Source organism: Dendroctonus ponderosae, unplaced genomic scaffold, assembly GCF_020466585.1.
Source record: "Dendroctonus ponderosae isolate FM_Combo_2020 unplaced genomic scaffold, Dpon_F_20191213v2 Dpon_F_20191213_1, whole genome shotgun sequence".
NCBI classification, from domain to species: Eukaryota; Metazoa; Arthropoda; class Insecta; order Coleoptera; family Curculionidae; genus Dendroctonus; species Dendroctonus ponderosae.
In genome coordinates this window covers 2295224-2309122 of record NW_026017110.1, presented here as the reverse complement: position 1 = coordinate 2309122, position 13899 = coordinate 2295224, and the positions used below count along the sequence as shown (strand labels likewise).

General features: G+C 38.3%; 4 protein-coding genes across 7 annotated transcripts in view; 2 read left to right on the top strand and 2 right to left on the bottom strand.

Annotated features, from left to right (window-relative positions):
- Positions 1–6: 6 nt before the first annotated feature.
- Positions 7–4780, top strand: LOC109538162 (Hermansky-Pudlak syndrome 5 protein homolog). Its single transcript, XM_048662632.1, has 12 exons — positions 7–682; positions 890–1000; positions 1054–1287; positions 1346–1544; positions 1600–1865; positions 1917–2124; positions 2256–2631; positions 2692–3037; positions 3097–3247; positions 3302–3600; positions 3652–3844; positions 4677–4780. Exons 1-12 carry the CDS (start codon positions 596–598, stop codon positions 4727–4729), a joined length of 2523 nt encoding a protein of 840 aa, XP_048518589.1. The 5' UTR covers positions 7–595; the 3' UTR covers positions 4730–4780.
- On the bottom strand, positions 4777–6594 carry LOC109538168 (RING finger protein 121). The gene is made up of 7 exons (XM_019905263.2): positions 6358–6594; positions 6255–6289; positions 6028–6169; positions 5820–5974; positions 5532–5760; positions 5345–5478; positions 4777–5016 (listed from the first exon to the last, which is right to left on the bottom strand). The coding sequence occupies exons 1-7, from the start codon at positions 6397–6399 to the stop codon at positions 4794–4796; spliced, it is 960 nt and encodes a 319-aa protein (XP_019760822.1). The 5' UTR covers positions 6400–6594; the 3' UTR covers positions 4777–4793.
- Positions 6595–6826: 232 nt separating this feature from the next.
- LOC109538169 (leucine-zipper-like transcriptional regulator 1) lies at positions 6827–12894 on the top strand. 4 transcript variants are annotated; one of them, XM_019905267.2, is made up of 14 exons: positions 6827–6958; positions 7456–7668; positions 7792–8029; positions 8091–8243; positions 8304–8577; positions 8638–8798; positions 8854–9028; positions 9079–9209; positions 9707–9945; positions 9996–10155; positions 10219–10495; positions 10690–10905; positions 10969–11253; positions 11310–12894. In XM_019905267.2, exons 3-14 carry the CDS (start codon positions 7896–7898, stop codon positions 11412–11414), a joined length of 2310 nt encoding a protein of 769 aa, XP_019760826.2. In that variant the 5' UTR covers positions 6827–6958; positions 7456–7668; positions 7792–7895; the 3' UTR covers positions 11415–12894. The 4 variants fall into 4 exon arrangements, with proteins under 4 accessions (XP_019760826.2, XP_019760824.2, XP_048518751.1 ...); XM_019905265.2 differs by having other exon boundaries at positions 7717–8029; XM_048662794.1 differs by lacking the exon at positions 7456–7668.
- The window catches only part of LOC125502449 (protein PALS1-like), a 4191-nt gene continuing 2548 nt past the window's right edge, over positions 12257–13899 (bottom strand). Inside the window, exon 6 of the mRNA XM_048660558.1 lies at positions 12257–12396. Within this exon, the coding sequence (XP_048516515.1) occupies positions 12257–12396 (140 nt within the window). The remainder of the gene's footprint in view (positions 12397–13899) is intronic.

Below are 13899 nucleotides of genomic sequence, written 5' to 3'. Positions count from 1 at the left end.
CATCTTTATGCAAATGTAATTATACAAACAAACAAGAAAGAGTAAACAAAAAATGGTAATACATATTCACAAAAAATACTACTATGTTACGATGCAATACTTACGTCTCGACAGCAAATGTTATTTGTAGGTATTAATACCGTACAGGTATTAGAAATATGAAATTATTTTAACTCGACCGATCAATCGGAAACGTGGTTAAAATAAGGTTAAATTGAATTCATAGGTTAATTTCATTTAGCAAAGTCAACTTAGCAATTCAAGAATAATATCCAGCCGCGTTGTTCTGCAAGTTGAAAAAGGACAGAACTGATTTAACCGACCCTTATTTTATTTTCACTTTTTAATTCAAATTTTAGTGCCGTCAGTCGCCGGTCAGCCAGTTGCAGCGCTACCTGCGTAACGCGGTAACAAGGACGCCCATATGATTGCCACCTCTCTTATTTTACTTACTCTATGCCACAGAACATACCCCCATACACACATAGGGGGGATATTTTGTGCTCTATGCTACTCACTATGACGTAGAGATCCACCTAACCTCTTGTGTAAATATTTGTTTTATTAGATTTAAATTTATCAAGTAGTTTTAACAATGGAAAACGATTTTGTTTTTGTCGAGTACTTAAGCAACATAAATACGGCCGTCAAGCACACCTTCCAGTCGATGCAAAGAGTCAAAGTAAGTTCAACTTTTCAATTACATTCACCAACTCGGTTAGTTTTCGTCAAATCAGCCCCATTTACGGTGTAAACCCCGGCATTGTTGCACCACTCTATATAATCAAATTCAGCTCCAACTCCGAAGCTGATTATCATGCCACAAAGCGCCTCCGTTTCTTGTCTTTGAGCTCATTTTCCAAACTTTCAATGACTACTTATATTTCAGCTAAGATGTTTCGACGTATCGTCAACCTACTTGGTTTTCGGCGCTTCAAGTGGCGGCATTTATATTTTCAAACGGAATCCCTACGAGTTTATAAAACTTATTCCAAGCAGGGTGAGTTAATGCTATCAACATTGGCCGACTTAACACTTTTTTTCGTTCGCCAGGATGGCCCGACAAAGTTGATTGCGATTTCGCCAGATGAACATCACATTAGCGTGGTGTGCGCTACAGGACTGATATTGATCCTGCAGAACTTCATTGAGGATGCAAACACACAAACTCAAGTGTTCAACGAACATGAAGGCAAGCAAGTAACTTACATCAAGTGGCATAGGAACGAGCTGTATGTAGGGGATGAGACTGGAAAAGTATCAGTGGTTTCAGTAGTAGCTGCTTTGGTAAGTCACTACTGATAAAAATGTATATGCACGTTGCTGACTATTTACTGAATTGCAGTTCCAAATCCCGTCTGCCGCTCTAATGACTATAGTTTCACCCATTGTGCAAATAGATGCATATGAATCTCTTCTGCTAGTCTCTACCCAAGAAAAGACGTACTTATGTAATACCGACAAAGAGACTTATGTACAGATAGGCAAAAAGCTTCGGAGCGGATGTTTTGGCGCGTGTTTCTCTGCATCTTCTAATGAATCAGGTGAGAACTGCGACCAAAAGCACCTTAAATAATTTCACGCGTATTTTGCTTGCAGCTGAAATGAATTCAGTGCACAACACCAGAAAAGCGTTCCAATCAGTTAAGGAAAACGAGTTGCTGCTTACTGGTGACCATCACTTGAACACGAAGATATTCTGTGCGCGCCCTGGGGCTCGGCTGTGGGAGGTGGGATTGGATGCCAAAGTTAGGGTTACGCACCAATTTAGAGAAGCTTTAAGTGAGGAATCGTCTAGTGTTCTTATTATAGGCTGTGAAGAGGAGTCAGTTCTCCAAAAGACACAACGTGACACTAAGCAGACGGTAATAATCGCAACAATACTTGAAGAAGTCGTTTAAAGTGGACACTTTCAGGTACCACATTCTTTTAACTTTTGCCGCATATATCCAGTTTGCGATACATTTGTGCTCACATACGACTCAAAGAGGTTGTATATTTTCGATCCTGGGACAAGTAAACTGGTGTATTGGACGACTTTTTCCTCCGGCATTAAGCAAGTGGCAATTGTTAACAATGAGTTTTACATTTTGAAGAATAATTTGAACATTATTGTTTTGTCAGGTAATTATAATTTGAGCGAGAAACAAACCAGCTGCACCAGAACCTTAATTTGGGACCATTTTGAATTGTGGCAATAGTTGAGAACTGCTCGGCGCAATTTTTCCGAGCTTAAGACTTTTCTGTTCTTCTAGTAATTCACCTAGAACGTCTGATATTGACAACGTTGTACAAAAAACAATTCTATCTGTGCATGGGCCTCTGCATAGAGTTCAAAGAGAAGATTTTGCAAATGCTAGAAAGCTCCAAAAAGCTCTTTCTTCTATCGCTGCTTAAGAGCAAATTAAATAGTGGCGAATTGGAATACAAAACTATGCAATGTATTTTCGAGAAAATTCAAGCAACCAATGAGAAAAGATGCTCACGACCGCAAACGGGCCATATTGTCCCAGTGGAAAACCTGCACACCAATGAGGCAGATTGCTTAGCAGTTAACAAAGTCCACGTGGAGGACGAATTGGGCCACTTTAATCTGCTTATGAAGCAATTCAAGCTGAACAAAACACATCAGTGAGTTCATTATTGATACCTTTGACTATTATCCAAATTTAGTAGCTGTTAATTTTGTAGGACCATCGAAATTCCAGAAGTGCGCAAATATCTTCAAGCTGTTAACGCCGACGAGTTGTTCGAATTGTTGAAACAGTTCAGCGACCATGTAAACAAGAAGTTCGGGGAGAACGCAACCGAGTGGTGCCAGCATCAATATTTGAAGCTCATTGCCAGTCGGTGCATGTTCGTTGAGGACTTGCCAAATGAGAACTGTGAATTTTTGACTGAGGCACTGATCAAGGCAAATGAGGCAATTAATTTTTCATGTTCCTGTGGGTATCCTTTGCCTAAATGCCACAAACATCCTCCGAACTTTTATAAGACTGCCCTGGAAATACTGCAGGGACAAAGAAATAAAGATAGCGTAAGTTCAATCCCAAGAAGCACCGAGAAGTGCGTGATTTATATATGTTTTTTTTTTAGATTTTACAAAAAATTCCGTATTTATGGAGATACCGGTTGAAGACTGAGCTTTATGGTTTAAACATGACTGCCCTGTTACAATACAGCAACCTGGAACTGTTTATTGAGCACACAAAACAACTTACATATGATGGCTGGCACGACATTTTAGGTGAACATTAGCTGCGTTAAAATGCGCGAAGGTTTTCTAGCTGTCGATTTTTAGGGTATTTTGTAAAGCTTAACAGAGGTGCGTGTTTGAATTGCGATAAGTCAATAGATACCGAATTGATGTTCACTTGGACTCAGGTGGGCAAAGTATGCATACAGTCGTTGGGAGCCAAGAACACCCTGAGAATTATGGAAAAATACGACCAAATGATACCCAATGGGGCTCTGGACGTGTCATTTTACCAAACTTGCGTGTTTTCCCACATTTCGGTTAATGCTAATAGTACTAGTAAAATCAAAGCTGAAGCACCGTCCAGATTTCTCGAGGATTTGGACGAAATGTCTAAATTGCAGGTAGAATTTACTACGACACTTTTGCCGGGGAAATGAAGCCCGTTTTTGTAGTTCCAGGAAGGATTGGCCAAGTACTTCCAACGAAAATATTCAGCTGAGAAAAATTCGTGTTTTGACTTTGGCTTAGATAATTCAGGGGTGTGCCTTCTGTGCAAGTTGCCATTGAAGAACGCCATTTTATTTGAAACAGATGTGGCGAAAGGTTGCGACCACCAGTTCCATAAGTTCTGTTTAGAGAGGAATGGTAAAGTTTGCAATATTTGTAATTAGTATTATTAACTGTGATTCATAGCGGAATACTTTCCATATAACTTTGATAGAATTTGTACAACACTCGCTCAACTAATAAGTCTGCTAGTTCCTTCAGTACTACTTCCATGTGCTTTTATAGGATGTAGGTATAAGAAGATTAATGTAATAAATTACTTTTTATTCTACTAACGAAACTTTGGTCAAATCTACATTAACAAAATATGCAACTTAAATTAACTGAGGAACCTTATTGAACCAGTGCGGATGTTGCAGATTCCTCAAAAAACTTTTGTAAGCTCTGAGAAACTACTTCATGTTCTGTACATTTTGGAAAGGAATATTTACAACGAAAATTTTGGATTCTGGCTCTGCATGGAACGAAAATATACATTCTAATAGCTTGGTAACTCGGGATTAAATTTACTTTCGTCTATATTTTTGCTATCTAAACTGAACTTAAGTCAAGGTAACTGTAATCTTACCTATAAGTTATTGTATATACTTTCCTGACTGTGTTTCAATTCCAAATCAAATTCATTTCTGGGTTTCAGTCATTTATTGTCTATATTTATCAATCAAAATACGTTTCGGTGTATTTTTCCACCATCATCACTTTTTATGTGTAGCGTTGTTGCTGCTTTAAGCCTTGGCATGCATTTTCTTGCCAGAAAGCAACAACGCTACACATAAAAACTGATGATGGTGAAAAAATACACCGAAACGTATTTTGATTGATAAATAGAGACAATAAATGACTGAAACCTATAAGTTATCCAAATGACCGGGAAATGCTTTAATTATTGTATTCCAAAAATATTTTATAGGTCAGCACAAGAGCCGTTTAAATCTAACTTTTGAGGATACCCCTGAGGCTTGAACCAATGACAACCACCACATACCCATAACGTAAATAAAACTATATAATTTACCTGGAATCAGTCTTATTCAAGGCCTAAAACATAGTTAATTCCTTGTACTATGAACAAGACTACAGGCTGCCAAGCCACTAAATATCTAATCCAATCCAAAAGCTGCCCGAATAGTATATGCGGTTTTTCCCAGGGATTTGAGAACATTCGTTTGAGATCTACTTTTTCTTTGCAATACGGACAAGTTTGCTTTTTACCAACTATACACCAACCTCGTATACAAAATTCGTGAAATCTGCAAAAAAACAGAAATTAAAGTTTTTTTTGGGTCAACAGAGATTGCTGGATTGGATCAAGTGCATAACTATTTTTGGCTCTAATTCTACATTATACCGCGTGATTCATCAACCAGATACTCCATGGAACTTTTGATTTTTAAATGGAAAACGTGTATGTACTTTAAAATCCTATTTTATCATTTTTCGAAAATGTTTTTGATTTAAAAATAAACAGTTAGACTGGTTTCTTTTCTATAAACATATAAATAATGCGGTTTTAGGAGACACGCGCTCTCCGTGTTTGAATGTATTCTCCTAAATCTGCCAAGAGTTGCGACTACTTACACATGCTCACAGCTCAATTGGTACGTGTTTTCAATGATGCCTTCTTCATCTGCCCCAACTAGTAGCCGATTTCCGCAAATTGCACATACGTTCGGGTCCAAATGTTTAGTTGGAATTCCTTCTGGTGAGTAGTACTAAAACACGCAAATAACACACGCCTGAACGACTGTAAGGCGCCCGAACTTACGCCTATGTGTGAAGCCATTTTATCTGTACATATTTCGGAAATATCTCTCGCTAACACACCGTAATAAAGCCCATAAAAAATTATGACCATTGCTGCGTCTAGATAAGCGTCCGGCTTGGCGTTGAAGAGCAAATTGATTCCGAAAAAGGTGGCCATCATCAGCATATATCCAATAATGCCTAAACCGTAACTTAATTTATACAGGAAAAGGAACCATTTGTACACTAGCCTGAAAGATGTGAATTACTATTGAGAGTGTATGGAAGAGTGAGAGGTTGCTGAGGGTACCTTGGGGTGGTTCGATCTAAAGGCTTTTGGATGGCCTTTCTGAAAATTAGGCCGGTAATGCAAGAGAAAACTAACCAGGCGAATATGAACCTGTACCAGTGGTGTTTTATACTGATACCAATTGGAATCAACCACATCGCAAGTAAAGTGAATATCTGAAAAAGAAATGTCTCACTGAAGGCTTAGATAATTGTTGATTCACACTTACAAGGTAGCTCCTAAAGTACCTTTTCTTCCATTCAATTAGAAGAACTTGCGTTACAATTAGGACGACGATTAGGACTAGGATCATTTCCAGGTGCATTTTCTCATGCCCTTTATGCATTTCATGAAGTTTTTGGTGATCATATCTAGAAAAGACATCATGCGATTAGGTTGGATGCTTCAATGTAATGTAAATCGTAAACTGGGCAATGAATCGTCGTTTGGACTCACCTGGCGCGTTCCTCTGAGCTCAGTTCACTCAAGTTCTAAAACACCAAGATGAAAAGCAGTTTAGTTTACGGAAAATGGAAATGTAGAGACAATCTGGTCATACCCTGTTTCCCAGTATCACCGGTTGGTGTAGGTTTGGTTCCATTTTAGTGTTGGTGTATGACCAAGCTTGCGTTACTGAACAATTAACATGAACAAGTTAATTAAATCAAGGCGAAAAAATACATCTTTTAAGTATTTCTTGTTATTTAAATTTTAAAGCTTAAACACTATGTAAAAACACGTCACGTCAACCGCGCGGTTCTTTAAGCCCACTGACAGTCGAATCCACTGGCTGCCGGATATATAATGTTTACTTTCTGCTAGATGCTATTGATTTTCTCCAAATTTGTTCCTTTTTAAATGTATTTCGAGCGGGCACATTTTTTTATAATTTCTCATAATTGAGAACATTTATTATTCTGCTAAAATGCCTTTGCTGGATGAGCAGGAAATTCCAGAAAATTTAATTTTAAATAATCGACATACCGCGCCCTAATGGCAGAACTGAAAAACCCGAACGACACTTCGGCAGTCAGCGCCTTTAAATCCAAGGCTGCCGTAGGTACTTTCCTTGCCATTGTCATATAAACAAACAATTAGTGCCAAAAATATAAGCAATTTATTTCTTTTAAAATACAAAGTGTTTGATAGTGTCCCTTAAGGTACGTGCAAGACAATAAAAATATCGTTTGGTTCCAGTCGCTTGTAGTCAAGTTTAATTGTTTGAATACAGTGCGAATGTGTGGGTGGAAAATCAATTTTTCAACCACAAAATACTATTCCTCATTTTATTAATTTATTCTGTTATTTGAACGTAAGCATTTTTTAAACAAATTATCGCTTGCACTAAGGATTGTTTACACAAAATACATTCAACTAAATTGAAGTCCTATTGGACAGTACCTAAAGAAAACGCTCCTTTGTACTTGTCTTATTTTTATTATGCAGCTATTGTGAGAGTCTTACTCAGTAGCAAAGCCCTTCTACTACAGCGTTCTGCACCCTGCAAGCACCATTTTTTTCGATATATCCTATGTAGTCTACAATGGCCCTTAAGAGTTTCTTTTAAAGTCAGGACGCTTCAATCATAGCTTTTGATTGCCGCTTTTGAATACTTGCTTAACAATCGAAAATGACTTTGTTGTTGAAAAATTTGTAGAAGCCTGATCCGCGGCCAAATCCTTGAATATTTTGTCGAGACACTGAGACGATCTGTTTTCTGTTGAAAACTTTGTTTGACGACATTTGCCACGGCAAAATAAATTTGCTGTGGATCAGCTTGGATCAGGATCTTAGACATTAGATCTCCACGTCTTAAGTTGTACGAACCTTTTTGAACAATTGGCAATCGCTAGCAGTTAGAAGAGAAAATGTACGTATTTTCCTGAAGCATTCACCATTGTCAAGAAAATAATTTCAGCCTGATGGTTCAGCCAGACTGGCCTGCATTTTAAAAAATGTTTCGGTAGAACCAACACTGTGGGTTTTATTCCAGACTCACTATGAAGTTATAAATTAAAATTGCATGTTGCGCCCATTGGCATTCCGTATAGTCGACCATTCGAAACATTCATACCGCACTCTGAAAGATTCTTAAACATGAGCGGTATTGCCCCGACCCTGGGCGACTCAATAACAACTTTATCGGAAGCGCTCACTTTGGAAATCGGCCCCTTCGAAGCTGTTCATCGATGGATTTCGTTGCCCGAGTGTGATGAGTTTGTAGGGGCCAGGTGAGTGATGTTGATTTTTATTTCTTTAGAGGCAACATGCAGTGCAAACTATGTTTTTCAGACGCAGCAAGCACACCATGGTAGCGTATAATGACTCGATATATGTATTTGGAGGCGACAATGGAAAAAGCATGCTCAACGACCTGATCCGGTCCGATGTTAAGGAGAAGAGTTGGGGTCGGGCTTTTGCCACTGGTACTCCTCCAGCTCCCAGGTGAGTTTCACTCCACAACACCAATACTGGACACTTAATTATCCCCGCTTGTTATTCCAGATATCACCATTCAGCAGTGGTTTACAACGACTCGATGTTCCTATTTGGCGGCTATACCGGGGACATTCACTCAAATTCGAATCTCACCAACAAAAACGATCTTTTTGAGTACAAATTTAAAACTGGCCAGTGGTCCGAATGGAAGTTTGTGGGGAAAATGCCAGTGCCACGATCCGCTCATGGAGCAGCCGTGTACAATGATAAGTTGTGGATTTTCGCTGGCTACGATGGAAACGCCCGGCTCAACGACATGTGGACAATCAACTTGGGGTTTGTAAGTTGCGCCGCATTAGGGCCCCATTTAGCCGCTTCCCCTAAATTCGTCTGTAATTAGGGCGAAAAAGTCTGGGATGAAGTTCAGCAGAAGGGCGAGTGTCCGCCCACTTGTTGCAACTTTCCCGTAGCTGTTGCCCGGGAGTCCATGTTCGTCTTCAGTGGACAAAGTGGGGCAAAAATGACGAACTCTCTGTTTCAGTTCAGTTTCAGGGACAAAACGTAAGCAGCAGCATTTGCCACATGAAACTTCCTTTTGTATTGTTTGCGGTTTTAGTTGGACGAGAATTTCAACTGAAAACATTTTGCGAGGCGCGCCGCCGCCTCCAGCAAGAAGATATGGGCATACCATGGTAGCTTATGATCGGCACTTGTATGTTTTTGGCGGTGCCGCCGATGCCACTTTGTCCAACGATTTGCACTGTTTCGACTTGGATACGCAGTCTTGGAGCGTAAGACGGAAAAGGACAAATGTTTTCACATTAAACGCCGCTATTTGCAGGTGGTTCAACCAGATCCGGAGTCAGATGCACCCTCAGGGAGATTGTTCCATGCAGCTGCAGTGGTCAATGATGCCATGTTCATATTTGGAGGAACTGTCGATAATAATGTTCGCAGTCGGGATATGTTTCGGTATGTACCAATTCGCTTCTTTTGTTTAAGGTTTTATTTATTTACTAGGTCCTAATTGCACATTCCTGAGAATAAGATTATTAACGAAAATCCTGCATATTGGACATGTTGGTGAATGCGCAAAGTATGTCGCGTTTACGGTAGTATCGCTCTGAAATGGATTTTCTCGCTCGGTTTATTGTCTGTTCATTTCTGAAAAAAACCTCCTAAACACATACAGCAAAACATTAAGCTTGGGAAAAGTTTGATTGAAGAAATATTCCAAATCAAATCTATTCCTGGGTTTCAGTCATTTATTGTCTCTATTTATTAATCAAAATACGTTTCGGTGTATTTTTCCACCATCATCGTGGAAAAATACACCGAAACCCAGGAATAGATTTGATTTGGAATTGAAACACAGTCAGGAAAGTATATACAATAAATAAATATTAGAAACACATTGTGCCACGCGTTATCAACAAGTTATTTTCTGTTCATGCTGTTTTACCTTAAAGCTTTCAGTTTACAAGTTATCCTAAATGTACACTCCACGAGGATTACGGAAGTTTGCTGACCAAAGAAGAGTGCCAGCGTTACTGCGACATTCGTTTCCTTGTGGGTGAAGACGAGGAGAAAATATTGGCGCACGTCCCCATAGTGGCGGCCAGATCTTCGTATTTGCGAGAGAAAATCCGACTGGCAAAAATCGCAATGGAGAAGCATGTGGAGAAGCTCTTTACGGACAACAATAAAGGTATATATTTCGCAAATTTGTGTCCATCTAGTTCAGAAGTATTTTTGTAGTCAACGATATACACGCGACTGATTTTTTGGAAGTGAAGCTGCCTGGTGCGAACTGCGACGCCTTCAGGATGGTGCTGGATTACATTTACACCGACAGCATCGATCCATCCAAATATGTAAATAAAGCTGAACCGGACCAGGAAAAAAATACCCTTCTTAGGTAACTTTGGCATTCGGGCATTGACTGAAAAGTGAACATTTCATCGGCTAATTTTGTTAACAGGATTATGGACGTTTATCAGCTGGCGGAGGAATTTCAAATGTCCCGACTGGAGCATCTTTGCGTTCAGTTTATAAACACAACGATCTGTTTGAACAACATCGTCGAAGCTTTAAAGAACGCCGACAAGCTGAAGCTGGATTTTATTAAGGAGCAATGTTTGAGATTTATAGTGAAAGATACGAACTTCAATCACATAATCAGAAGCGCGGAGTTTGAAACTTTGGAAAGCCGATTGATTGTACAGATTCTTTTTCGAAAGCAAATGCCGCCATCAAAGGTACCACACATGCAAGACTTATGCTTGCCATACTACAATACATTGATAAACTAAAACTGGTGAGTTTTTCGGGCTTTCGGGGTTAAAAGGTTATTTTTCACGACGGCACAAAAACAACAAAAAAACTTACCAGTTTCAAGTAATAGACGCCGTAAAGCCGTACTGTTACTTTATAAAGCGTGTTTATGTTGCAGACTGCAAATGAAACCATGTTCGACTTATCAAAGAATTCACTGGAATACGACATGCAGAATTTTCTGCATAACACTGGAAAACAATTCTGCGACGTTGATCTCATATTGGAAGATCATGTCATCCCATCCCATAAGGCCATTCTGGTCGCTAGATCTGGATATTTTGAGGCCCGGTTTCGATCCTGTATGCCCAATGAAACAGATAAAAGGGTCAACGTAAGCCAAGCAAACCTACAAGTTTGTAAGCCTCTACATGTAATTAGTTATTACTAATTTCAGATAAAAATTGGAGAAATTACGCCGTCTAAGAAGTCCTTTGACACGCTTTTGCGATACATCTACTACGGGGACACGAAAATGCCCCCCGAGGATTCATTGTACCTTTTCGCATCTGCTTCATTTTTCAATTTTTCGAATATTCGCTTGCAAGCGATCTGCAAACAGAATCTAGAGCGGAACGTCACGCATGAAACAGTTATTGATGTGCTCGAGGCGGCGGATCGAATCCAAGCAATTGATATGAAGAAATACGCTTTAGAGTTGATTGTCTTGAACTTTAAAAAGGTATGAGTTTGCAAATCTTCCAGCATCGTCGCATTAAGTGGGATGTTACTTGCTAGGTCGTGAAGCAGCCCAGATTGAAAATGCTGGACAAGGCGCTGATATTGGACATCTTGGACACGTTGGGTGATTTCATGAGTAAAAAGGAGCTATCTGACCCATGACAAACCAGGAATAGCTTCAGCGGTGATATGTGGCGGCGGAATGACAAGAAAAGATTGGCTAATGAAGCCATGTGGGTCTTTAGCCGGAGATTTATCTACATCAAGGGCATTAGGATTAAACCGGAGTACTTGCCGAGCATGCCGTACGTGCAGAACACCAAAGGTAATTTATTATGCTTCTTTAAAACATAATTGCATTTCGAGCAGTTTACTTAAACGGGCTGCTTGTGGAGTCGATAAAACGGCAACTCGATTAATAAATTTATCGCCACTTGAAAAGTGGAAACGTTCTCAAAATGCAGTAGAGTGTGCCTAGTAGGCACGATATTTAAAAATGTTCATCACTACTAGAATGTATTTTAAAGCACTAAATGTCGGTTTAAGTCCACACCTTCATACATGTGTCAAATGTATGCCCTAATGATAAGAACCGCTAGTTAAATTTAAACTATATCATAAGTAAAAGGGCCTTTTGGAAACTGGGGAATCGTGCAATATAAGATAATCGAGTTAATGAAGTAACAGACGACGATCAAATGACTTTTTTTCTGATGATATTATACTGATCATTTGCATTTTACGCTATTTGTGATGATGGGCAATTCGTTCATTCAGTGCTAATTCTTTGTGATAATTACATATTTTATGTAGCTGCAATTCGGGCATTAACTCTACTTTAATAACTTTTGAAAATCTGTCTTATAGATCACTTAATACTGTTATGAATGTTTAAAAATCTCTATTAGTGTTAAGGCTGTTTGTTGTCTGAATTTTAATCACTATATTACATCGTAGTATGATACATAAATAAATATATTAATTGGAGCATATTAAACCACAAATTAGTATATAGTCTCAATATCCAGACTAGCCCTAAACGTTTTTTTAACCAGAATATCGTCTAGGCCTGGGTAGCACTGTGTTGAGTTGCACTTTTGGGTTGTTGCCGCTCTGAGTTTATGAGTAACGTTTGCAATCACTCCTAAAAGTTTACCAGAAAAAAATTCCACAAAATTATACAATTTTTGGGCAAAGGCTTAACATCGTTTTTTAATTGTATGAAAGTGAAAAATGGAAATTCGGAACAATGATTCATTCATTAAATGTTTTAATGTAAATTAGTTAATTTAAATTAATCTATTAATTAAATGATTAACACAAAATTGCGTTTTACTGCAAAGCATAAGTTGAAGATTGTTCTCAACACAGAAATCTTGATTTTGGATAAATAACATAATTTAATTACAATAATAAATAACAATAATTGGAATTAAATCGTTTGGAAGATTGATATTTGCTCTTGGAATTTGTGATTTAATCTTCGATTTAATATATCCGAATGCTATTCAAAATCAGCCCGGTAGTATCATAATAATGATTTTTCCATGTGTATAAAAAATTATACCATTTAAACTAAATTTATATAACCTGATCTTCTAGAAGGAAATGTATAAATGTAATAAATAATATAAATATTAAAGTGTATATCTTTCATTTGAAATGCCTCTGATACATCGCTTAAGGAAACAGTTAACGGCGATTGGTGCACCCTCTGTAAAGAATTAATAGCCGAAACCTTTTTTCTTCTTGTCTTGTCGCCTGAGACAAGCACGATGTTTAGTGAATAAAATGAATTAACTTGATGATCGACGCGCGCCCTCTAAGGTGAATATATTCAACTGTATGTACATAATGCAGTAGTTATTGTTAGTATATTAGCAGTATTAGACTTAACTAAAATCGACAAAAGCGCCCTCTGTAGTCAATAAGTCGAACTTAAATCAGCAAAAGCGCCCTTTGTTGTGAATAAGTCGACCTAAAATCGACAAAAGCGCGCTCTATACCGAATAAGTCCCAACTAATTATCGTAAGCAGCGCACTCTGTTGTGAATAAGCCGAACCAAAATTGACAAAAGCGTTCTCTATACCGAATAAGTCCAACTAATTATTGTAAGCAGCGCCCTCTGTAGTGAATAAGTCGAACTAATTTTCATAAAGGCGACCTCTGGAGCGAATAGGTCAAACTAAAATCGACAAAAGCGCTCTCTGTTGTGAATAAGTCGAACTAATTTTCACAAAGGCTCCCTCTATAGTGAATAAATCAAATTCATTCCTGGGTTTCAGTCATTTATTGTCTCTATTTACCTATCAAAATACGTTTCGGTGTATTTTTCCACCATCATCAGTTTTTCTAAAATAACAGATAGTTAAAAAAATGTTTGTCATTAGTTAAAAAAACAACCACAGTTCGTCAACAGCCTCATCATATCACACATTAAAATACATCACAATTGCAATACTTTAAAACATTATAAAATTAATTAGGCCTAACAGGTGAATAGTCAGGACAATCAAATTTGGGAAGACTAGAATTCTTCGTTGAGATACTAAAATATTTTTACTTACATGTGTAGCGTTGTTGCTGCTTTAAGCCTTGGCATGCATTTGGAGTATTAATTTTGTCCATTATCGGACACAAAACGAA